The 24,931-nt window shown below is 42.4% G+C and overlaps 1 protein-coding gene across 8 annotated transcripts in view; it reads left to right on the top strand.

Annotated features, from left to right (window-relative positions):
* syne1a (spectrin repeat containing, nuclear envelope 1a) overlaps nucleotides 1-24,931 on the top strand; it is a 150,867-nt gene that overhangs the window by 109,070 nt on the left and 16,866 nt on the right. For 6 of the 8 annotated variants that reach the window (XM_026193859.1, XM_026193861.1, XM_026193860.1 and 3 more), the window contains 42 exons: nucleotides 406-597; nucleotides 1,271-1,402; nucleotides 1,568-1,668; nucleotides 1,815-1,965; nucleotides 2,161-2,289; nucleotides 2,426-2,599; nucleotides 2,767-2,982; nucleotides 3,091-3,192; nucleotides 3,315-3,434; nucleotides 3,520-3,720; nucleotides 3,822-3,995; nucleotides 4,122-4,253; nucleotides 4,347-4,543; nucleotides 4,660-4,792; nucleotides 5,207-5,389; nucleotides 5,477-5,626; nucleotides 5,714-5,890; nucleotides 5,971-6,126; nucleotides 6,218-6,373; nucleotides 6,462-6,632; nucleotides 6,711-6,844; nucleotides 6,944-7,148; nucleotides 7,887-8,069; nucleotides 8,173-8,319; nucleotides 8,422-8,576; nucleotides 9,505-9,652; nucleotides 9,774-9,868; nucleotides 9,970-10,204; nucleotides 10,461-10,655; nucleotides 11,840-11,965; nucleotides 13,152-13,307; nucleotides 13,540-13,698; nucleotides 13,912-14,078; nucleotides 16,781-16,943; nucleotides 17,544-17,731; nucleotides 17,926-18,076; nucleotides 18,615-18,797; nucleotides 18,940-19,077; nucleotides 19,221-19,412; nucleotides 19,927-20,245; nucleotides 20,770-20,838; nucleotides 21,194-21,327. In XM_026193859.1, coding sequence (XP_026049644.1) covers nucleotides 406-597; nucleotides 1,271-1,402; nucleotides 1,568-1,668; nucleotides 1,815-1,965; nucleotides 2,161-2,289; nucleotides 2,426-2,599; nucleotides 2,767-2,982; nucleotides 3,091-3,192; nucleotides 3,315-3,434; nucleotides 3,520-3,720; nucleotides 3,822-3,995; nucleotides 4,122-4,253; nucleotides 4,347-4,543; nucleotides 4,660-4,792; nucleotides 5,207-5,389; nucleotides 5,477-5,626; nucleotides 5,714-5,890; nucleotides 5,971-6,126; nucleotides 6,218-6,373; nucleotides 6,462-6,632; nucleotides 6,711-6,844; nucleotides 6,944-7,148; nucleotides 7,887-8,069; nucleotides 8,173-8,319; nucleotides 8,422-8,576; nucleotides 9,505-9,652; nucleotides 9,774-9,868; nucleotides 9,970-10,204; nucleotides 10,461-10,655; nucleotides 11,840-11,965; nucleotides 13,152-13,307; nucleotides 13,540-13,698; nucleotides 13,912-14,078; nucleotides 16,781-16,943; nucleotides 17,544-17,731; nucleotides 17,926-18,076; nucleotides 18,615-18,797; nucleotides 18,940-19,077; nucleotides 19,221-19,412; nucleotides 19,927-20,245; nucleotides 20,770-20,838; nucleotides 21,194-21,327 — 6,789 coding nt within the window. Of the gene's footprint in view, nucleotides 1-405; nucleotides 598-1,270; nucleotides 1,403-1,567; nucleotides 1,669-1,814; nucleotides 1,966-2,160; nucleotides 2,290-2,425; nucleotides 2,600-2,766; nucleotides 2,983-3,090; nucleotides 3,193-3,314; nucleotides 3,435-3,519; nucleotides 3,721-3,821; nucleotides 3,996-4,121; nucleotides 4,254-4,346; nucleotides 4,544-4,659; nucleotides 4,793-5,206; nucleotides 5,390-5,476; nucleotides 5,627-5,713; nucleotides 5,891-5,970; nucleotides 6,127-6,217; nucleotides 6,374-6,461; nucleotides 6,633-6,710; nucleotides 6,845-6,943; nucleotides 7,149-7,886; nucleotides 8,070-8,172; nucleotides 8,320-8,421; nucleotides 8,577-9,504; nucleotides 9,653-9,773; nucleotides 9,869-9,969; nucleotides 10,205-10,460; nucleotides 10,656-11,839; nucleotides 11,966-13,151; nucleotides 13,308-13,539; nucleotides 13,699-13,911; nucleotides 14,079-14,559; nucleotides 15,606-16,780; nucleotides 16,944-17,543; nucleotides 17,732-17,925; nucleotides 18,077-18,614; nucleotides 18,798-18,939; nucleotides 19,078-19,220; nucleotides 19,413-19,926; nucleotides 20,246-20,769; nucleotides 20,839-21,193; nucleotides 21,328-24,931 lie in introns of those variants that run through there. The other 2 variants (XM_026193862.1, XM_026193866.1) reach the window with 2 other exon arrangements.

Here is a 24,931-nt window from a genome sequence, read left to right as displayed (position 1 = left end):
AGAATTTTAATTAAAATGCACTATGGAGGTTTTTGCAGAAGTGGAGATAAACCAGTTTCTTTGCCTGCCTCCTGAATGACAGAGTGACGCTACAAACTAAGGGATAAGAGGCGCACTGTATTGTTGTGGAAAATTCTCTGCACATGATCACCTCCCATCTCTACTGAGGGCCCTTCTTTCCCTGTGTGAAAGAAGAGAATACAAGCTTAGAGAATACAAACTACCGCCTCTCTTCACTTCATTACAATTGTTGGCCTTTTCAAGCTCTCTCTGGACTTTTAGTCTAAAAGGGAAGACTCTTTAAAACTGTTTCTATTAAGAAACTAATCTGGGAGCTGAGGAGAGCAGCTTAAACCTATGAGAAATGCTAATGCTTGATCAACTGTAATCCTGTTTTTTTAATAGAATATGCTGTATGAGATCGAACAGAAGGTGTCGTACCTATCAGAGCTATCCGTCCATAGCGAGAGCTTGTTGTTGGAGGGCCGGGCTGAAACCAAAGGCGAGGCGGAGCAGCTCACCCTGAAACTGCGCTCCCTCAAAGACAGCCTGCTAGAGCTGCAGCAGATGCTGCAGGACAAACAAGTTGACATACAGGTGAGATCAGCAGTCATATGTTATTTCTTTACTGTCTCAACATTCATGGCTGCATCAACCCTCCACACCCCAGTGTATTTTCACTTCCCAGCTTTCCTTCTTCCATGCTTCTTTGTCTTTTCTTTTGCTCTGCTGCATTATGTTGAATTGGCCTGCGACGTCAATGCTAGCATTGTGCAAAAAGTACTAAAGGCTAATTCATGCGCTTTCATAAAAGTCCACTGTTTTCCACTGTGAAACAGCAACAGCTGTGTGTCTCACAATGGCGCTTAGACAAAAGGATGCTGACTCATCAGATGTAAACACTAAATGTATTCGATCAGGTGCGTTTCTGAGGACACAACATGAAAGTTTCACTTTGCATTTTCGCTCCTGGTCTCCTTTAACATGCCCTTTTGGTTGTTCACATTAATCCTCAGATATTTAATCACTGTATAATAAATCAGAAGGCTAGTGAAGCTTTCTAGGTACATGCTTGCAGCAATCTCTGATGAATAAATATTAGTTCATCTTTACCATTCTCAAAATAATTTAATGATAAATATCATAGATATGTGTTAGGCTGTTGGGCATATTTATTTCTGCTTACTAAAAATTGGCTTAAAAATTGGCAGCTGTTAAATACTCTTATTCCAAAATTACATCTTATACCTAATGTCCATCTTTGTCCCAGGGTTCACTGCAAGAGCAGGAGGACAGTGAGCCAGATTCGTCTCTGTCCCAGAGTCCTAACGTTCAGGACTGGCTCTCTCAGGCCCGGTCAACACGCACGCAGCAGCAACACGACAACCTGCGTCGACAGAAGGTAAGAGGAAGCTCTTTTATACTCTAATATATATTTGAAAGACCTAAGCTGACTGTCTCATATGCAATTTGTAATTATTACTCCCCTTTTATTAGAATCCACTGCAAAAAGAAAGTGCATATTTCATATAGATAAAATCGAACACAAGTGTAATATATTTTGTAGGAGCTTCAGGAGCACGTCGCTGAACAGAGGAAGCTGCTCAAGTCTGTAGCCAGCGTTGGAGAGGAGTTACTCGGCCAACAAACCACACCCAATGGGGACAGGTATTTTATCAAAGATCTTGAAAAATAATTTCCGTCCTTAAAACATTTAAAAATTGTGAGTATTTTGTTTTTTCCAGTCGGGATTTTGACCACGACACAGCTTTTGCGTTGCCTTGCTCTCTAATGACGTCCTCTCCTTCCTGCAGTGAGGTGTCTGTGCCTGGTGGAGTGCTGCTGGAGAATGAGACCTTGTCTCCTCTGGAGCAGTTGAGACAGAGATGGGAAAACCTAAATAATGATCAGAACACAAAGCTGCAGCTCTCCTTGAACTCCCTGGAGCAAGACCAGCTTAGCCCGGTATACATGCCAGAAACTGTGCATTTTTATTTTATGCATTAAATGGTTTTAAAAATCTTTAAATAAATGTGCTTACTAGAAGCTAGAAGTTTGTGTTCATACTGTTTCTTCCACTGATGAAATTTCACACTTGTATTGTTATGCATGCTGCCAGTGTGACCTTGAGCTTTCTCATATTTCGTTCTTTGTGTGCAGGTCCTCCACCGGTCCCGTCTGTCCAGTCCCAGCGTGGTGTTCAGAGGTGAGGCTACCAGCCAGGACTCTTGCTCTCCTAGAGCTTCGTTTGAGGCCTGCAGCCAGACTTTAGAAAGAATCACAGAGGAGGTGAAGCAAACATTTTCTCATGTTAATCTCTCTTTTGTGTTTCTCAAAATAAAAAATGTTTTTAACCAGTAATACAAAACTATTTTTAGTCATGCCTTTCAAAATATCAAGTGCATAATCTTTTTGCCCCTCACAGGCAGCGGGCAGTGAGAGTAAGCTTGCAGCATCTTTAGGGGGGGCAACAATCCAGCAGGACCTGTATGCTGCAGTATCAGCTGCCTCGTCCTGGTTAGATGCTGCTGAGAATCAGCTGCTCGCTGGTCCTGTGCTGCTCTCTGAGGACACAGAGACACAGCTCACACATTTGGAGGTAGGAGAAGACAAACAGCAATAAAGATGTTAAATAGTCTGACATATAAATCGCAGCAGGAGGAAAAGTACTAGCTGTTCTCGAGCATTAACAAAAAGCTTTTGTCTTACTTGAGTTCAAGGTTTTAATATAAAATAATACTAACTGAGTTTGGCTCCCCTGTATAGGGTTTGAATAAACAGCTGAAGGAGATGACCAGAGAAGTGAAAAATTGCAGAGATCTGCTGGGTGGTGGATTGGACAGGCTGTGTGGAGGTGAAGAGCGAGCTCTGATGGAAGACACGCTAGAGGGCCTGCAGGAGAGGATGGGCCTGCTGGACTCTGCATTGGAACAGCACTGTGACGCCATGAGGGACAGGCTGCAGGAACATTCAGCTTTCCAGGTGTTAAAGCTGAATAGTTTTACTGGAAACTTGGGTTGTGAAGCATCTTGTTGATGTTACAACATCATTGTTCTTATTCCCCGACTTTGTTTGTGTTATTTTTGCCAGAATGAACTGCGGTTGCTGTTCACAGCCCTGACTGAAAGCAAACACCAGTTGCTACATAAGATGGCCGGAACTGCAGACAGACCTGCATCCAAACAGATAGAGGTATGTATGCGCACCAGCAGCAAATACACAAGAATTAGATGCATATTTAAGATGCAGATTTAATATGCTAAAGGGAGTTTTTACAAACAGATTTTATAGTAAATATGTTGCATTTTCTACAGACATTATCAGAAGTGGAAGACAGCCTGAAGGAATTTGAGCAGAAAGTTACTGAGCTGAAGACGAAAGCAGAGGGACTCCAATCAGACTCATCATCCAATCAGGAGCTACTCAAACTACAAGTAATACTTTCATTCTGTTACACTGTGATCATAATGCTCCAGCACTGTAACAGGGACTGTGTCACATATTAATTTGTCTTTTTAGGATGCATACGAGGAGTTGGTGCTCATGGTGGGCTCCAGACGGAGTAGTTTGAACCATGGTTTGTCTCTGAAGGCTCAGTATGAAGCTGCACTGCACGACCTTAATGACCTGGTGGACACCGCTCAGGACAAGATGGCTGCTGACCAAAAGATGACAGTGGCTTCAGTCATAGAGGTTCAGATGTTACTAGACAAACACAAAGTAAGGAGGGGGCTTTGATTTTGTAACTTTTTAATTGGTTTTAGTTATCTTTTCTACTGTACAATCGGATTTAAAATGTTGTTTTTTTCTTTTTAATACAGGAGTTTTTCCAGGGTCTGGAATGCCATATGATACTCACCCAGACATTTTTCAGTAAAGTGTCTGGTTTGGTGTCTCAGAGGGAAAGTCAAACCCTGGAAGAGACCATGGCTTTAGCCCACAGTGTGCTCAAACAGGCCCATAGAAGAGGAGTGGAGCTGGAGGGGATTCTGGAGGTAGGAATAATAATGAGCTATTGGTTAAAAGTAACTGCAGTCTTATTCAGTTTAATCCCAAAGAGCAGTGGTTTGTGGTTTAGAAAATGAAAATAAATAGCATACACTTTCCTTTCGCTCTCACAGTCATGGAGCAGACTCGTGGAGGACTATCAGGCTCTGTGCAGACAGCTGGAGGCGGTGGAGTGTAGCATCCCCACTGTGGGTCTGGTAGAGGAAACGGAAGAGAGGCTAACCGAAAGGATCAGCCTCTACCAGGTGAATGTCTTTGCACACTTTACAGAAAGCTGTAGTCAGATATGCTTTTTTAAATAAACTGATTATTTATCTGTTCCATCCTCTTTCTTAAAGCGACTTAAAGCCAGCCTGACTGAGCACCAGCCCCAACTCTATCAGGTACTAGAGGAGGGCAAGAAGCTTTTTCTGTCTGTTGGTTGCTCAGACTTGGAGAACCAGCTGACACAGCTGGGAGAGCACTGGCTCTCCTCCACCACTAAGGTCAACAAGGAGCTGCACCGCCTTGATTCGACACTCAAACACTGGACCAGGTAAGGGTCTGTGGTTACAGTCCTCGCTCTTGGTCTCTCAGCAACCCTGTTTGTGACACTTAGAGCCTGAATGATGTTGAAAGTATCCTCTAAGTCTGTGTGTTTGTAAATCTCAGGTACCAGAGTGAGTCAGCAGAGCTGAGCCACTGGCTGCAGTCGGCCCTGGACAGACTGGAGTTCTGGACGACCCAGTCGGTGACCGTTCCTCAGGAGCTGGAGACTGTCAGAGACCACCTCTGTGCCTTCCTGGTTAGTTGTGGTTTTATTAGGGCTGTCAACATTAACTCAGGTCCTCCATCCTGACAGCAGTCAAACTGTTTAATACCAACACCCTGTTTAAAAATACATGCATATACATTATTACTCCCACTGTAATTTATGTACATATAAAAAAAATCTGTGCATTTTACTGTAAATAGTGACCATTTTTACATACTATAGTGTTTGGGGGGGGGGGGGGGGGGTTTGTACACTATTTGTCTTATTTTTATTTTTCTGATGTATCTCTATTTTACTTTTTCTTCCCATCCCTTGTGCTGCTGTAAAAAGAACAATTAATAATGCTTATGTCTACATCAGCAGCAAAAATGTGTCACACACCTATTAATGACGTAAAGTTAACAAATGTGTGAAATCCAACTCCTGTTTTTCTCTTTCTTGTAGGAGTTTTCCAAAGAGGTGGACGCTAAGTCGTCTTTGCGCTCATCAGTGCTGAGCACAGGTAACCAGCTTCTGAGACTAAAAAGGGTGGACACGGCTGGCCTGAGGACAGCGCTGGGCCAAGTCGACACTCAGTGGGCTGAGCTGCTGACTCGTATCCCTGTAGTACAAGAGAAGCTCCACCAGGTTTGAGAAAAGCAGCTGTTACAAAGTCAATATTTATCATAACTTTTTGGACATCTCTAACTCCTTTCTTCTTTCTCCTTTCCTCAGCTGCAGATGGAGAAGTTAGCATCACGGCATGCCATCACAGAGCTGATGAGCTGGATCTCGCTCATGGAGAACATCATAGAGGAAGATCAGGACAAGATCATGGCAGCTGTGGGCTCAGCGGTGGTACAGGACTACTTACAGAAGTATAAGGTACAGAGGTTTTCATGCCACCGGTCCTTGGATTGATATTTTTGCTCCCCATCATCTGTCTCATGATGCGTCTTCTTAATTTCACAGGGCTTTCGTATAGATCTGACGTGTAAGCAGCTGACTGTGGACTTTGTAAACCAGTCAGTGCTGCAGATCAGCAGTCAGGATGTGGAGGGAAAGCGCAGTGACAAAACGGACTTTGCTGAGAAGCTAGGAGCTATGAACAGAAGATGGCAGATACTGCAGGGGCTCATTGCGGAAAAGGTAGCCCTCAACGTGTACTTAAAAGCTGCTCTTCACCATTTTCGAGTCACTTAACCATTCCACAATGTTCTGTATTTTAGATTCAGCTTTTAGAAGGACTTGTGGAAGGTTGGTTGGAGCATGAAAATGGAGTTCAAGCACTGAAAACCTGGCTCACAGTACAGGAGGAGAAATTGAAGAAGAGACAGAGGATAGAGGATGTAGCATCGGTGCAGAGTGCACTCAAAGACTGTCAGGTAGGACCACACTCACGCAAAAATCTGTTTGTTTGGTTTTGTTTTTGTTCTTTAAATAATGAGCTTAAAATAAATAAAGTTGTTTTCACAGGAGTTGGAAGAATTAGTGAAGGAAAAAGAGAAGGATCTAGAGAAAGCGGAGGAACGAGGAAATGCTCTCATCCAGGATAAGAAAGGAGCAGCTTGCTGTGTTGTAAAGGAAACTCTTAAAGGACTAAACCAGTCCTGGGCTCATTTGGACCACATGGTGAGCTTCTCACATCTCTGATGTCACTTTTAGATGGTTTCTGAATTTTCCCACACTTACGTATTTCGTCTCCCACTTTTCCTATCAGATAAGTCAGATGAAAGTGAGCCTGCGGTCGGTGCTGGAGCAGTGGACGTTGTACCGGCGAGCTTCAGAGGAGATAAATGGCTACCTGATGGAGGGGCGTTATTCTGTGTCCAGGCTACGTCTCCTTAATGGGTCTCTGGAGGCCGTGCAGCAGCAGGTGGAGAGTCTAGAGGTGAGAAGTGCAGAAAATAAACCGCACGCTGTTATTTGTGGCTAGTTTTTATTCATTGTGGGTACCTGTGCCATTTAGAGCCTTCAGGAGGAGATGGATAAACAGGAAAGTAGTTTGAGGAAGTTTGGCTCCATAACTCACCAGCTGCTAACGGAGTGCCACCCGTCGGTGGCGGAAACGCTCAACAAAGCTCTCCGGGACGTCAACATCAGGTAACAAACAACTCATCTCTGAGTGACTTCAGTCTTAAATATCAACTATACCCTCAGTTGATTTCAGAATATAACACTTTTTAAAATTTTCTCCCTCAGGTGGAATCTTCTGCTAGAGCAGATCTCAGAGCAGCTAAGGACCAGTAAGTCCTTGCTCGGACTGTGGCAGCGCTACAGGTCACTGTACAGCCAGTGCGTGACTGCAGTCCACAAACAGGAAGAACGTGCTGATCGACTTCTGAGGAGCGCCACTGACAGGGAGATAACTGAAGACGAAAGCAGTGCCTGGATTAAGGACTGCAATGTAAGCAGAGATGAGACACTGGAGCACGACATGTTAAACATTCTCTTCTGTAGTTATCGTCCAATGCCTGAGCTTAGCATTAGGTTAATACTGCATCCACATATTCTGTGGCTTAGAATATATCAGAGGATTCCTCCTGCTATCCCTCAATCTCCTTTCTGAGGAATTTGGGAATAAGCTCCTAAACTGCTTGTCAGCTCACTGTGACGGCTCACAAAGCTTCTATCCGCACTGCAGAATACCACCCTGTCCTTTTGTCCGCTTGAATGTAGATTCATGACACAACTAACAAAAGCCTTTTCAAAGGAGACTGCAAAGGGAAAGACAGGCCCCTGATTTACACTACAGGGGTCTCCCCCGGTGTCATGCTGGGTTTGTAGGACCGTACTGGGGCATGTCTAGAGACACACAGTCTTAATACTGTAAGCCGACTGTTTTTATTTTTTACTGCGGATCACTGATGCAAACCACTGCCAGACAAAGTTAAGAATTCAGAGCTGCTTACACTCTGTTTAAGAGTTTCTTCACTTTTATTGCTCACTCAAACTTGTTGTAGTCAGTGGCAAATGATACTTTAGTTTCCAAAAATTCCAATCCTTACAAATACCACAAATAAAAACCCAACACATTACCAGTTTTGGTTATAAATTCTTGTATGCCTGATGTGTGTGCGCAGGCATTCAGTGATTCCTAGCTTCTTTCTCTCTCTTCCTGAAAATTATTCCTGAATTATTGCAGGATTGCCTTTGTGACCAAGACGCGGTGCAGCAGTCCCTCCAGCAGCTGCAAGCACTGGGAGAACAACTGAGGAGCCAAGTCGACTCCTCCTCTGCGGCATCCCTTCAGTCCGACCATTTGTCGCTCACTCATCGCCTAGCAGCACTAGAGCACGCCCTGCACAGGCAACAGGATGTATTGCAGGTAGGGTTGTGGGAACTAGAAGAAAAAAGACACCTTAAAGAAAGGTATGCGATTGGTAATCCATTGAGTTTGTATTTACACGGTATCACCTGTCTGTCTCTAGTGTGGATCTGTGACGTGTGGGGTTTTCAGAGAGCAGCTAGACAAGCTGATCTGCATGGCTGAGGAGGCTGAGGAAGTGTTGAAGGATTCGGACCCAGTGGGTTCACCCGACCTTAATGTGGTCCAGACGCGTATAGAAAAACTCAAGGTATTAAGAATGGTCCACATTAGAAGATTTGTTTTTAATGTGTTATTTAACATTATATTTTTATGTGTCACGTGTCCTCTAACTTACATAATACTTTTCCAGGGTCACCTGTTGAAGCTGAGCAGTCTATCTCCAGACTTGGAACGTGTTAATGAGATGGTGTACAGAATACCAGTCAGTGACAGAGACATTAAACGGCTTCAAAGTCTCAACAGAGCCTGGGCCACTCACTCTGCTCACCTCACCGAGAGGTTCAGGTACCAAAAATCCCCCTTTGGTTGCCTCAGGAAGGGACTCCAATTTAAACCTCTGCCAAATCAAACTACCTGCTGTGGGGGATCCTTTTTTATACAGTACAACTTCAGTGGGAAACCCCTAACATGGCTGAGCTCATCAGTGTCTTACTGAAAGCATTTTGGCATTTGTCTTTTTAGGTTCATGCTTCTTTGATATGAACTCTGATACATACAAAATATTTGCCACTGGGCATAAAATACAAGGGGTCAGAACTTAATTCTTACAGCATGGCAGGCGGATACAAGTGTGCTAGAGTGTTTTTTCTCATGTTATTGCATTCTGGGCATTCTGAGACATGTGACACGTGCATGCTGTTTAAAGTGATCTGTAAATGTAGAACCAACCTGATGAGTTTGCTCTCAAAAGTGACCAGAGCGAGCATTTAGACATGACGCCAACCAGTTCAAACAAAGTCATATTATCGAAAGGAGTGCATGTTTGAAGGGGACGTAACAAACATGGGCGAAGTCTTTTTATTCAGACTGTTGAACTTGAGATGTTTATACTGTCTGACTTCACAGTTAGTCATTTATTAAGTGTTTATTTAAGTCTTTAACTAGTCACTTAGTCATTATTAAATAAGTGGCTGACCTGGAAAACATCTGAAATCCATAATAATGTTGATTCATGGAACAAAAGGTCCCAAAAGTCATACACTTTTAATAAAGAAGCTGATAAAAAGGAAACGATGCTACACTGACACTGATAGAGATGTGTCCTTCACTTATGCTAGATTACAACCTGCCATATCATAAAAAATCAATAGAAAACTGTAAATGTTTGATGAATTTAATAGTAGAAACATGCAGAGTTGTGACTACACAGTGCTATAGTGATCTTCTTTGTGGTGATGTAAATGTCTCTAATGAGGGCTCTATTCGTCTCCAGTAAACTGCAGTCGGTGTTGCTCCAGCAGCAGAGTTTCCTTGAGAAGTGTGAGGCCTGGATGGATTTCCTGACTCAGACTGAGAAGAAGCTAGGTGCTGAGATCTCAGGCAACTACCAGAGTCTGCTGGAGCAACAGAGAGACCATGAGGTCAGTGGTTGTCTGTATATATCAGCTTATTTGTGTTACATTAAAGGATTGCTGCTATGCTGTTTAGTGTTTTCTTTGATTGCGTGCAGTGTTTTATTGATTCATATGTGTGCATGTGCAGTTGTTCCAGGCAGAAATGTTCAGCAGACAGCAGATTCTTTACTCCATCATAAGTGACGGGCATCGTTTGTTGGACCAAGGACAAGTTGATAAGAGGTAAAAGCACGCAGACAATTGCTAAATCTCTTTAGGAGTTTCAGGGAAATTAAGGCCAGAGGGACGCTAACACGCTTTTCTTTCTCTTGCCATGCTAACAGTTACGACTTCAGTGTAAAATTGGCTTTGCTGAGCAATCAGTGGCAAGGTGTGGTGAGGCGGGCACAACAGCGGCGAGGCATCATCGATAGTCTGGTTCGGCAGTGGCAGAACTACCGGGAGATGGCAGAGAAGCTGCTCCGATGGCTACAGGAAGTGACCCGTGATCCAGATGTGCATCAGCCAGGAGAACCAGTGGCTCTGCAGCAGGCCAGAAACCTGCTAGATCAGATACAGGTAAGCTTCAGCAAGACATTTACAGCCTCATTACTTAAATCTTCTCTTTTGCTTTTTATACTAACTTTGTACTGATATTTTAAAATTTTCTTTTGAAATCTGTAAAAAAAAAAAAAAAAAGACTGTAAAAACAAACTTTATAGCCTGAGCCTTTCACTCTTCAAACTGCAAAGCTTAATTGAGCACTAAATTAACCTAAAAACATCAAAATCCTGATCTGATAACAAAACTCTCTGCCTCATGTCTGCTCCTTCAGCTGAGGGAGCGAGTGCTTCAGCGGCAGCAAGGAGGCTACATCCTCACCGTAGAGGCCGGCAGGAGTCTGCTGCTGTCAGCGGACGCCAAGGCGGAGTCCACACTGCAGACTGAGCTGATGGAGATTCAGGAGAGGTGGAGGCATGCCCACCATCGCCTGGACCAGCAGAGGAGGCAGCTGCAGGGCTTACTGAAGGTCAGACGCCAGCTTCGAGAATAACTAATCTTCATAAAGTATACTTTTCTTTTCCTGCTCTCGTGATTGCTAGCACCATCTGGTTCATGTTTTCCTGAGTGTTATTGTTACAGTGATTTTACAGCAGTTAGTTTTTTACAACGTCAAGTCTTTCTTGTACGTAGGCTAAGCCATGTTTCCCACATACTGCAGTGTAGAAAGGTGCTGTGAAGGGTGCTGAAGGGCATTGGCCCGTCTGAGCCTTTATTGAGCATGCCCAGTTGTACATATAGGACAGTGGAGCCAGGTTGTCACATTAATTATGCAGCGTTGCACCTTAAGGCCTGAAAAGAAGCGAAGTGCAGAGATGGAGCACTCTTCTGTCCTTATATAAATAGCTGAGCCTCTCTGCTCACACACTCAGGCTCAAGCACCACAAAATGGCACCAAGATTTAAAAAAAAAAAGTGCCAGCCCAGGGCAAACACAGACACACACATACAGGCACGCACACAGACTGCAGACACTGCAGTGAGCTGTAATGATTTGAACCCAGCGAGGTGGATTTTAGAAGCTGTGATAGTGCCCTGTTTAAAACGGGACTAAGTGACGCAGTTTAAAGACACATCCGGGGTTTTGGCTCTTTCATTGAAGGTCTTCGTCATACACTCTTTCCCCTGTGATCTGTGTTGTCTTCCCTGGTTTGCTCTTAATCAGCTGCTGTAGCATTTCTAGTCTTGTTTTGGCTCTTCTCTTACTGTGACTCTTGCTTCAGGTATGCTGCCTTTCTCCACTGCTTGCCAAATACTGTAATGTTTTATCCTAAACTGGACTGCTGTTTAGTCTCTAAAAATAGCTGTAATCCACGTCCTCTGGAGCAGAACCTCCCTGTTTTTTGTTAGAGAGCTGTTTATGCTGTATCACTCTTTCTCGAGCTGCTACTTGAGAGCTTCAGAGCTAAGTTGGGCCATTTGTAAGTGATGGGGTCTGACTTCAGCCTTGTGATGTGTGTCCTTGTTAGTCTGTAATTGTGTATTCTGCATTTTACTGCTTGCGATGCCATTGCTATGGCTGCAAGAAGAACACACAGCAACTTCCCTGCAAATGGGAAGGTCTGCAGTTGGTGTGTGTGTGTTATGTGTGTGTCGGGGGGGGGGGGGGGGGGGGTTTTCTGCTCTAATTCTTACTGTGCGTGTGCTTGCATAGAACTGGGAGCGATGTGAGAAGGGCATAGATGTGTCTTTGGAGAAGCTGAGGGCCTTCAAGAGAAAGCTGTCTGTGCCTCTGCCTGACCACCATGAGGAGCTGCACTCAGAGCAAATCAGATGCAAGGTGAGGAGAATATGATACTTTCTCTCTTTCTCGCACACACATACACACTCTTTTAAATATTCTTCATTTTTCTGTTTTAGCTTAATGCTTTACTGAAAGTGTTGATATGTAGATTCTCTCCACTCTCCATCCTACTGGCTGTTTCTCATCAGTCACATCCCCCTCTCTCTCTCTGTCTAAACATTCACACATCAACAAACTCGGGCATGTCCTCTCGTTACCTCTTTAATCTATCTGCGGGGATAAACGGACAAACAGACGGAGCAGGAACAAAAAAAAGAAAAAAGAAACAGAAAAAACGCCCTTTTCTATCAGTCTGCTGTCTGATTGCGTGACCTTGTGTGCGGTAGTCAGGGTAGCTTTATTTTCCTTTGACATGTCATTTACGAAACTTTTTTTTGTTTTGTTTTGTTGTTTTTTTTAAGTGACCCTTTATCAATTTAAATACTTTTTTAATTTGACCCAGGCCCTATCTTTCTTTTTTTTTCTTTTTTCTTTTACTTCATCTCCACCCAATAGTGTATGCAGTCATGTTTCATGCATCACACGTCCTCGGCTGCTCCTCGGGGGAGGAGGTGGAGGAGGAGGAGGACCGTGTGAGTAGCTGCACATAGAATCAGCTGAGGAGAAAGGGGGTGGGGAAAGAGAATGGGAGAGAGAGAGAGAGAGGGTGCGTGCGCATGAGACAGAGAGAGAGCATCCCTGTGTGTGTGTGTGTGTGTGTGTGCGTGCTTCCTTTTTGTGTGTGTGTGTGAGTTGCGTAATGGAGACATGCTCTGGGTCTGCAAATGATTACAGCACAGCAAAACCGTCACAATGACGGAGGAGGAGATGCAAGGTTGGATGCCTCTGTTACCTTATCTGCTATTAGCCTTGAATGTAGCTGTTTTTTGCATTGAATATAATGCGCTGCTGTTATTTTGGGGATTTACAGTAAACCAATGTCGAATCATAGCATTTGGCACCGCGCCTTCCTCTAACATTCATTGTCACTTTGCTGTTTTGCATTTTCTTAGTGTTTCGGGGGATGCAGGTGCTGCAGCTCAGCTTCAGCAGGCATGCTCTGTGGTTTTTCCTGCTTTAATCAACCCTCTCGACATGCTCTCTCCTGTCTTTGCATTTGAACGTGGGGACTGCTTGCCTTGCTTCTTTTTTCCTACTTAATTTCTCGTTGTCATGGATGCAGGAGCTGGAGAGCAGCGTGGAGGGCTGGACCGATGACCTTACTTCCTTATTCCTGCTGAGAGACTCTTTGGAGGGCGTGGTGAGTGCTGATGACATCACAGTTCTACAAGAACGCCTCCAGCTGCTACAGCGCCAGTGGGAGGAGGTCTGCCACCAGGTACATCCACGCAAACACACACATTGTTGTGTCTGCCATTTTTTTGTGTCTTTTTTTTTAAGGACTTTGCTCCAGTCTGGTTTCTGTTTTTAAAATCCTATTAATTTCTATTTAATTTATCTTCCACCAGTTATATTCTTTCTCTTGATATGCTCACTTTTGATACTGCTTTTGTCACATATTCTCACTCTCACCCCTTCTCTTGTCCCTGTCTCCACCCGTGTCCCCTCAGCTTTCCCTGCGCAGGCAGCAGGTGAGCGAGAAGTTGAATGAGTGGGCTGTGTTCAATGAGAAGAATAAGGAACTGTGTGAGTGGCTCACACAGATGGAGAGCAAAGTCTCTCAGAATGGGGACATCAGTATCGATGAGATGATTGAAAAGCTGCGCAAGGTAATTTCAAAACAGTCTAATGCACTTGTAAAGAAACTACTAAAGAGTATGCTTTGATACAGAAGTATCGAGTACAGACAAATGAAAGAGTTGAGTCTGGCTTGTTTTGAAGTCTGAAAATGGCCAGTCTTGACTTACTAAAATACAGCTAAACTACAGCACTGAACCGCTGTAGTCCTCACTGTGTTAACCTCATGTATGTTTGCACACCAGGACTACCAGGAGGAGATCAGTGTCGCTCAGGAGAACAAGCAGCAGCTGCAGGTTATGGGTGAGCGTCTGGCCAGGGCCAGCCAAGACAGCAAGGCGACGGAAATCCAGCACAAACTCAACAAAGTCAGCGAGCGCTGGCAACACCTGCTGGATCTCATTGCAGCCAGGTGGGTGTACGAGACTTGAAAGGAAGGGTCCATGTCCAAATCACAAAGTTAAATAGTAAAGGTTTCCCAAGCTGTCTCAAAGTTTGAACAGTTTTCAGTGTCAGGACAATACCAGGACATTATGTTGAATTAAATGTTTTTTAATGCTGATAAGAAGCAGGCCGGATTTACTAAATGGGGCAAACTAGCATGTGAGTACAGTCCCTAAATAGCACCCATAGGTGTGGTTAGTTTTATTGGTGATTTATAGAAGTTGTGCTGTTGTCATTTCAATATCAATTGCAAAAAAAGACATGCTTTTTTTTTTTAAATATCAGTGCAATTAGTAAATTGCAAAAGTGTTACAAATGTTAGTAAATCAGTTTGCATGATTTATATGTTCTCCTTCCTATATTTTGCCCCTAAAGAAAGGAAGTCCTAAAAATACATGCAACAGGATCAGTTCCCATTGCTTTCACTCAAGCTTGTCATGTGTTTTTTGTGTAAATACCAAAAGTACAGTTTTTATGCCAAAACCCAGTTTAATGCTGTGGTAAATCTGGCCCCTAGTGGGAACAAGGAGGTACTAGTTGAACTGGAGCCTGTGGGGAATTAATTTTCCCACAGTGCTGCTGAGGAATTTCCTTACCAGCATCAGTGGGGCATTCATTTAGTGAAGCTGAGAGAGAGGTCACATTCCTCATCACTCCTCCACTATGTTTCAGTGCTGATATGAAAGGTACTAAAAAATGCACGCTGAAACTAGAACTGTAAGCAACGTAGGATTAGTGAATTGAAAGTGACCTGGCCCAAACTTTGCCTCTAGCTGCCCCGGTCTGCTGTCTTCCGGCAGTTCCCCTCTGGGACTGTACTGGGGGAGGGAGGAAAAGGAGAACTCTTTCTAACCTCACACAGACAGCTGCAGACTCTTTGTTTCTTATATCCTTCCTTTGCTAAAACAAAACACGAAGAGTGACCTTGTTCCTCTCACAGACTGAGCAGAATGTGTTGTAAGTTAACATTTTCATAGTCTTTGGATTTTGTCTTTTCAGTGGAAGCCATGTTTTATTACTATTGTCCTATTGTCCATCGAGTTGCGTGTACAAGCGCAAAGTTTACAGTCCTTACTGCCGTTCACACTCCCTCTGTGTGTCTGATATTCCAGCACAGTCCAGCTCTGCAGCACATGCCTCTGACTATAAGTCTCTTTTTAGAAACAGCAGCACTTGTCACTCCACTCGCACTTGAGCACACACACACATATCTGTTGGAGCTTCTCTTTTTTTAACCTTGGAGAGCAACAGTTGATAAGTCACAGTTGTGCCACCCTGCCACTACCTGCTGGCCCTCCCACTCTGTACACACAGAGTTGAGAGAAAGTCCCATGTGCTGCTCAGAGACGAAACAGAGCGTTTGGACTGACACTTCCTAAGGTTAAGATTGTCTTTAGGAATCCCGCACCCCCATGGTTTTGGATTTGGGTACGGATAATATGGAAGGATGCACGAGCGAGGAGGATTTGCTGGATTGCGACTGCGATGTCAGCAGGCAGGATGACCTTAAGAATTTATATTGCAATTTATATTTTATATTTATATTTTTTTTCAAAAATGTTGTTTTCTCTTGTAAATCATATGCATTATGTTGCATTTTTAACATACTCCTGCTACCGTTTGTAGAAGTGCATATAAATAATATTTTAATTAGGTCATTAGTGCCTAATATAGAGGTTTTTGTTGCCCCAAGTATTTTAGCTTCATGAGTGCACATCTGGTTTAATTTGTGCTAATAATATTTTTTAAGTCTTAGCTACTTGGTATTTTTCAGGAGGAGGCTAAAAACAAAAAGACAGTTGTGTGTTGGTGTTCATGTGAGAGCAGCATCATTTGTTGGCTCACATCTTATCTGGGCCGAATGGAAGCAGTGAAGCTGTGCAAACACATACAAAAAGCAAGTTAAACAAATGTTTACCTATTTGAATTATTTGCAGTCTGTCATTGATGAGGGTTACTTGTAAAGCTCTTCACTTTATTTCCCTGTGATGTAAAAAGTCAAGCTGTTTTATCCTATAGTATTTCAAGTGTGACGGTAGGTTTAGGAAGTGGAGATGTGGTGTGCAACTGATATCATGCAGCACCCCATGCAAAGCAAAATCCAGCTGCAGGTTGCATACCCCAGTGCAGCCAGTCGTGTAATGATGGACTTTATATGAGGTGGAGGAGACTTGCTAAATGCATCTATTTTTAGAACATTATGGGCCTCGGTATGTTTATGCAACAAAGAGCGGCCGCTCGTTCTTACTGCGTCCGTGTGGTGACATACAGACAGGGTTGCATTGCTTTGCAGGGCGAGGTGCTGAATGTTGCACTTACTGAACAAAACTTGTAGTTGGATGCCACCTAATAAACAGCACTAGATTGCAGGAGTCAGTGTTTGAAAATGTCTGGAACTTACAGATCCAAAATGGTCCCCAGCTGTCATATGGGCTTCGAATCTGCTCACATGTGAAATAACACTCGATTTAGTCTATTATGCTAAGGTTGGTTAGTTCCTTCTTTAAAGCCTGCTTGTGTAATTTACCACCATATTCCTTTATATTCAGTTTTTTTAAATTATTTATATTATATGCTGTCACCCACCTGAGCAAACCGTTAGATTTCCCTTATTTACAGTTTACAGTCGTACCAGTACTGACACTGACTTCTTCTCTGACTTTGTTCCAGGGTGAAGAAGCTGAGGGAAACCCTGGTGGCGGTACAGCAGTTGGATAAAAACATGAGCAGCCTTCGGTCATGGCTCGCTCACATTGAGACCGAGCTGTCCAAGCCCATCGTCTACACCACCTGTGATGACCAGGAGATTCAGAGGAAGCTCAACCAACAGCAGGTGGGAACCAGACACACACGCGTAAATTTTACTAGGCTAATTTACTGATGTGTTCACGGGCCTTTTAGGTAATAAAAAAAACAGAATAAAGAAAACAAGTGCTCATCCTTTGTTTGAATTTACAGAACTTGGCCAGCATGTGGTAGGCATTGGTCATCCAAACCTACAGTGCAATGCTCAGATGTATAAGCACCTTTGCAAACACATAGAAGCAGATATGTATAATGTGTGTCTTTTTCTGCAAAGACTTAATTATAGCAGGACCGTATGACTCAAAGCAAGTTGGTGGAAAATGACACAGAAGCACATGAGGAAATCAAAGCATGACTCTAGCTGTTTGTTTACGTTCAGTGCTCTGTAGGTGTCAATAGACTTCCTCCTGCCAAGACGCTTCTCTAAATCTGGTCTGGATTCTGGGACCCCACTAACCTCGTTCCTCTTCCAGAGATGTACTTATCTTACACATGGATTTACTGTAGTTTGCCTGGAGGGCTGATTCTTATCTGAATGAATTTATGGTGCCAGAGGAGCTTGCTTTCTCTCAGAAAACTTTATGAGATGGGTCCTGAAAATCAAGTAATTATTCTGAATGTTCTCCAGGAGCTGCAAAGGGACATAGAGAAACACAGCACAGGCGTGGCGTCGGTGCTGAACCTGTGCGAAGTCCTGCTGCACGACTGCGATGCTTGCTCGACTGAGACTGAGTGCGACTCCATCCAGCAGGCCACCAGAGGGCTGGACCGACGCTGGAGGAACATCTGCGCCATGTCCATGGAGAGGAGGCTCAAGTCAGTGCATCTTCTGCCTAATTTGCAACAAGATTCTGCACTGGTGTTGAAATTCAAACAAATCCTCAATCAGCTTCAGAATCATGACAATTTGCTATCACCTCTGATACAAGTAATACAGTGACAAATATTGATTTCAGAACATTTAGTGAGCTCGTTCAACCTCCCTCATACTGTAACTTGTTTCTCTGCAGGATTGAAGAAACTTGGAGGTTGTGGCAGAAGTTCCTGGATGATTACAGCAGGTTTGAGGATTGGCTCAAGACCTCAGAAAAAACAGCAGCCCTGCCTAATTCCTCTGGAGTTCTCTATACCGTCGCTAAAGAGGAGCTCAAGAAGTTTGAGGTTTGCATATTTAACATTTATTCACACAACAAAGAGTAAAGGTCAGCCTCGGCTGCACAAGTTGCATGTGTTTATACAGTTAAAATACAGTGATAGATGTGAGAAGATCGAGACAGAAGTAAGAAGAGTGTCACATTGCAGAAACTCGTTTGCTCTGGTCTGCTCAGCTGCTGCTGTCTGTCACTGTGCACGTGCACATTCCTGCTAGCTGACTCGCCTGAGCCTTCGCCAACTGTCCTACTTGTGGCTGAACAGAGAATTCATTGTAGTAGAATTGTAAAATTTTAGGATTTTAATTAGATTTGACATGTAAGAGCCTAATTAGACATAATTTCAAATTTTTTAAGGATTTTGATTCAAAGTTTATTTTTGAATCAAGTCTTTAGCCGACTGCAGCGACTTTCACTTTTCAGAGTTGTTATTTTCGATATATCATCTGAACTTAAACCATATATAACCATTATAACCATCTGTAATCTTTGTGTATTTGTATAGTGTAATATATATCCGTTTTCCTCTGGACTTATGTGTGTTGCAGGCTTTCCAGCGTCAGGTGCAGGAGTTCCTGACCCAGCTAGAGCTCATCAACAAGCAGTATCGTCGTCTGGCCCGGGAAAACCGCACAGACTCCTCCTACCGTCTCAGGGAAATGGTCCACGATGGGAACAGGCGATGGGACAACCTGCAGAAGAGGGTGGCTGCAGTCATACGCAGGCTAAAGGTAGCTTTCTTTGAGGACAGTGAGATTTTTGAAATCACCCTTGCCATTGAGCTTATTTCTTTTCTTTCTCTGGGCACTGGCTTTATTGAAAACAAATATCCAAAATCTGAAATCATAAAGCATGGCTGTTGGTCTGTCACAGCACTTCATCAGCCAGAGGGAGGAGTTTGAGACTGCACGTGACAGCATCCTGGTGTGGCTGACTGAGATGGACCTACAGCTCACCAACATAGAGCACTTCTCCGAGTGTGACGTACAGGCCAAAATCAAACAGCTCAGGGTAAGACGATTTTTTGAGTGCATGGCAGCATACTATTGTCTTTTCTCTCTTGTTTGTTGAAATCACAATACTTGAGAACTGCTTTTGACAGGTCTAGTTAATTTTGGGTAAATTAAAAAAAAACAAAACGTGTTTCTCAACAGGCGTTTCAGCAGGAGATCTACCTGAACACGGGGAAGATCGAGCTGGTGTTCAGGCAGGGTGATGCTCTGATTGAGAAGAGTGAACCTCTGGATGCAGCTGTCATCGAGGAGGAGCTGGAGGAGCTGCAAAGATACTGTCAGGAGGTCTTCGGACGAGTGGACAGATACTACAAGAAACTCACACGACTCCCTGTAAGTAAAAATAAGAAAGCTAGCCTGCCGAATTTCTGAATATCATCTAACGACAATATTTAGGAGCAGGTTAAGAATTTTCTACCCCACATGCAGAAAGCTTTCAGGGCAGATTTGAGTCAAAGGGTACGCGGCAAACAGTCTGAATGAAAGTGCAAGCAGATGTGTTTTTGTGAAGCAAATTCTAATTAATGTGAAAAACATGTCCTATTGAAATGTCAGAAATGAAGCATGAACTCTCATTGCAGTGGCAACTTCCTTTGTTTTTAGTTTTCTTGTATTTACAAGTTGCACTTCTGCTTATTTCCAGGACCTGAAGATGTTAAAATAAACACATCTTCACACTCCTGACATGGTGTAAACATGCCGGACAAAGACACTGAGCATGATTGTTAGGATGTCAACATTTCAATACACATGCTCACCTACCTAGTCCTTAGAAACTGCACTCTGTCATGTTTTAGTTTGAAATTGCAACATTAACTATATCTCTCGTCTCGCCTGTCTCACTCAGCTTGCAGACGATGAGCTCGACGGTTCAGACAGAGAGCTGGACATGGAGGATGGAGGAGACCTCTCTGAAATGCAGTGGAGCGACTCCTCTTTGCCCCGGACATCAGCGCGTCCAGCCTCGGGCACTGTGGCTCTCGTCCGGGCCGACCGCTCAGGCAGAGACACCCCGGCCAGCGTGGACTCCATCCCGTTAGAGTGGGACCACGACTACGATCTGAGCAGAGGCCTGGAGAGCCCCTCAGGACGAGGCAATGGGGAAAGAAGCCAAGGGCAAGAGGACGAGGATGAGTATATGAGGACGGCTGCCACAGCACTATCAGGTTGGTCTGATGGATGATTAGCTTGATTTAACATTTCCCAGAAATAAACAGTTTTGATGGACTTGCTTAAGTACATATATACACATATACATATAATAGGATAGGATAGGACTTTAATAGAATAAATAGTTTAAAGTTTTGCAGTAACAGCATGGATGACATCACACATTTGCCCTGTCAGCAGAGGGGTGGATGTGAAAAATTAATAAAGATTCAATTATGTCAATTAAATTCAGTGTAATAAAAATAAATAAATATCTAGAAAGTACCATGTTTTTTTTTTTTTTACAGCAGAGCAGCTTAACATGTGACATTTGTCTGCAGGCAAGAACACAACCTATAATATTTTTTATAAATAAGAAAAGCACAAAATGAGCTCACACGTAAACACTTGTCATTGGAATCACTACAAATTCATTGTTAAATAGTTAAAGACTTAATTCAATCGAAGACAGAGATCCCTCAGAGATCCCTCAGAGTCGTGTGTGCATTGTAAGTAGTGTCTGTTGTATGTCTCTTCCCAGATGTAGTTATCCCAGAGAGCCCAGAGGCCTATATAAAACTGACAGAGAAAACACTGAAATCATCCTCTGGTAGGAAACAGCACGAGTTAGAAGCGCATGCCGTCAACTAAATCACGTTTGTTTTTGTTTTTTAAACAGGCTGGATGTCCAACCATCTAGATAAATCTTTGTATAGTTGCATGCAGGCATGAGTTTTCACTCACTGAATAACCACCGCATTTTTAGTAGTGTGCGTCCACATTTGTGTCACATCTAATATCATAAAACTGAGCTCTTGTTTGCGATGGCTTGCCGGTATGTTGCGTTTCAGACTAATGCATGCCATTTCAGCCCCATTCAACACCACAAGCATGCTAATAAAGATTTGTGTTATTGAAACTTTTACTTCTCTGTTTATGTAGATCTGCTTGTGCTTTTTGTGCAGGTGAGCCAGGCCAGCTGGAGGCCAGTCTCAGGCAGCTGGACCAGGCTTTGGACGCAGGGCGGTATCACCTCCAGCAGAGAGAAGCCACTGCCAACCGGGTCAGCCCCGATGTGGACTCCACTTACATGGGCTACGTGAGTCTTCCTCGTGTTTGTTTGATGTCTTAAAGCAACATAAACTAGAAAAATTTGCATTTCCTGCGAAAATGCAGTGTGGATGCTTAAAGCTGAAGCTGTATGCAAAAAGTAGCTGAAAAAGCTGAAAAGTTGCAGAAATTGTAAAAACTTTGCAGAAGCAAAAGAAGTTTGCTAAAATGGAATAACTTAGCAGAACTGCAATATCTTAGAGGAAACATAATACTTGGCAGAAATACAATAGCATAGCAGAATTTAGCAGAAATATTGTAACTTACCAGAAACATGATAACTTCTCAAAAATACAAGAATTTAGGAGAAATAGTATAAGATAACAGAAAGAATATATTTAGCCAAAAATACTTAAACATTACAGAAACACTATGATTTAGAAAAATAGTACAACAGAGCAGAAATATTGTGATTTACCAGAGACACTGTGATGAACTATGAATATTGTAATTTTAAATTAAGACTATGTTTTAGCACAAATATTATAATTTGGCAGAAATACTATAATTTAGCAGAAATACTATATTAAGCACAAATCCTATAAAAAGCAGAAATGGTATGATTAAGCACAAATACTACATTTAGTAGAAATACTTTGTTTTAGCACAAATCCCATAAAAAGCAGAAATACTGTACTATGATTTAGTAGAAAAACTATAATTAATCAGAAATACTAAATTTAGCAGAAATACTATATTAAGCACAAATACTATGAAAAGCAGAAATAGTATGATTAAGCATAAATACTACATTTAGCAGAAATACTATATTAAGCACAAATCCTATAAAAGCAGAAATAGTATATTAAGCACAAATCTTATAAAATAGCAGAAATAGTATGATTTAGCACAATAGTAATAAGTTAAACAGAAAAATTGGAAAAGCAAAATGGACAGCTGAAAAAATGCTGAACATGCTGAGGGTCCCTCAAATATACTTGTTAAATGACAAAAATCTGCAAAAAAATTTATTACAGCCACACAATCACAAATATGTACACATGAGGAAACACACATGCACAGAGAGACCCACACACAAGATCCAATTCAGTCAACCAGTCTAAATATATTGAATTTAAATCTTAGAATGAGATCATCCCATTAAAAGCCTTTCTCTCTCTCTCTCTCTCTCTCTCTGTCACACACACACACACACACACACACACACACACACACACACACACACACACACACACACACACACAGGGAGAGAGAAGTAAGTTTCTAGGTCAGCCTGGGAGCTGGTGAATTTGAATCCACCAATCAGAGAGGCTGTGCACTTTTCCCCACCAAAACAGGTGCATCTGTTTACACACGCAGCAGCACAGAGAGACACAGGATTTTTGCAGTCTATTTCTCATAGTGACGACTCCCCTCAAACAAATGACCGTAATTTCCTAACCGTAGGGGCTAGAACGGTCATTCTTACACCGTTTTGTTCAGAAGAGATGGGGGAATCTTCAAGTGTTGACAATTTAATATTAAAATATGAATTTTTAGAGATATATGACATGGATGACTTGTTGACTTAGAAGCCACGAATTCCCCAATATGCAAATTTGAATGCCTGAGACCACATACATGATTGGCTGGCTGGGAAGCTGTGCAGGCCCTGATTTGTGGATTTGAATTCCTCAGCCCTCAGATATGATTGGCTGGCTTAGAAGCCATGAAGGCCCCCAATATGCAAATTTGAATGCCTCAGGACACATTATTGATTGGCTGGGAAGCCGTGCAGGCCCTGATTTGAAAATTTGAATTTCTCAGTCCTCACAGAGGATTGGCTGCCTGGGGACCTGGCAGAAATATATAGAAATACTATGATTAAGCATAAATACTACATTTAGTAGAAATACTATGTTTTAGCACAAATACTATAAAAAGCAGAAATATTATAATTTAGCACAAATAGTATAAAAAGCAGAAATATTTATAATTTAGCACAAATAGTATAAAAAAGCATAAATACTACATTTAGTAGAAATACTATGTTTTAGCACAAATAGTATAATAAAGCAGAAATACTATAATTTAGCAGAAATACTGTATTTAGCACAAGTACCGAAAAGTACCAGAAATACTATGATTTAGCAGAATAGTAATAACTTATTGAAACACAAATGCACAGAGGGACACACAAACACAGGCTCTAATCCAGTCAACCAGTCTAACTATGTTCAATTTAAATCCTACAATGACATGCTGTCAAATAAGGGCAGGGTCCTCTCTCTCCCACTAAACACACACACACACACACACACACACACACACACACACACACACACACACACAGGGAGAGAGGACTAAGTTTCTAGGTCAGCCTGGGAGCTGCTGAATTTGAATCCACCAATCAGAGAGGCTGTTTACGTTTTCCCGCCAAAACAGGTGCATCTTTTTACACACGCAGCACAGAGACATAGACCTGCTTCTTTCAGTTTATTTCACATAGTGAGGATTCCCCTCAAACAAATGACCATAATTTCCTAACCATAGGGGCTAGAGCGGTCATTCTTACACCGTTTTGTTCAGAAGAGATGGGGGAATCTTCAAGTGTTGACAATTTATCATTAAAATATGAATTTTTAGAGATATATGACATGGATGACTTGTTGACTTAGAAGCCACGAATTCCCCAATATGCAAATTTGAATACCTGGAGCCCACATACATGATTGGCTGGCTGGGAAGCTGTGCAGGCCCTGATTTGTGGATTTGAATTCCTCAGCCCTCAGATATGATTGGCTGGCTTAGAAGCCATGAAGGCCCCAATATGCAAATTTGAATGCCTCAGGACACATATATGATTGGCTGGGAAGCCGTGCAGGCCCTGATTTGAAAATTTGAATTTCTCAGTCCTCACAGAGGATTGGCTGCCTGGGGACCTGGCAGAAATATATAGAAATACTATGATTAAGCATAAATACTACATTTAGTAGAAATACTATGTTTTAGCACAAATACTATAAAAAGCAGAAATACTATAATTTAGCAGAAATACTATATTAAGCACAAATCCTATAAAAAGCAGAAATAGGATGATTAAGCATAAACACTACATTTAGTAGAAATACTATGTTTGAGCAAAAATCCTATAAAAAGCAGAAATACTATATTAGGCACAAATCCCATAAAAAGCAGAAATAGTATGATTAAGCATAAATACTACATTTAGTAGAAATACTATGTTTTAGCACAAATAGTATAAAAAGCAGAAATATTGTAATTTAGCAGAAATACTATATTAGGCACAAATCTTATAAAATAGCAGAAATAGTATTATTTAGCACAATAGTAATAAGTTAAACAGAAAAATTGGAAAAGCAAAATGGACAGCTGAAAAAATGCTGAACATGCTGAGGGTCCCTCAAATATACTTGTTAAATGAAAAAATCAGCAAAAAAATGCACAGGGAGAGAGAAGTAAGTTTCTAGGTCAGCCTGGGAGCTGCTGAATTTGAATCCACCAATCAGAGAGCCTGTGTACTTTTTCCCGCCAAAACATGTGCCTCTTTTTACACACGCAGCACAGAGAGGCACAGGATTATTGCAGCCTATTTCTCATAGTGAGGACTCCCCTCAAACAAATGAACATAA

This window comes from Astatotilapia calliptera, chromosome 15, assembly GCF_900246225.1.
Source record: "Astatotilapia calliptera chromosome 15, fAstCal1.2, whole genome shotgun sequence".
NCBI lineage: Eukaryota > Metazoa > Chordata > Actinopteri > Cichliformes > Cichlidae > Astatotilapia > Astatotilapia calliptera.
This window is presented reverse-complemented; position numbering and strand designations above follow the sequence as displayed.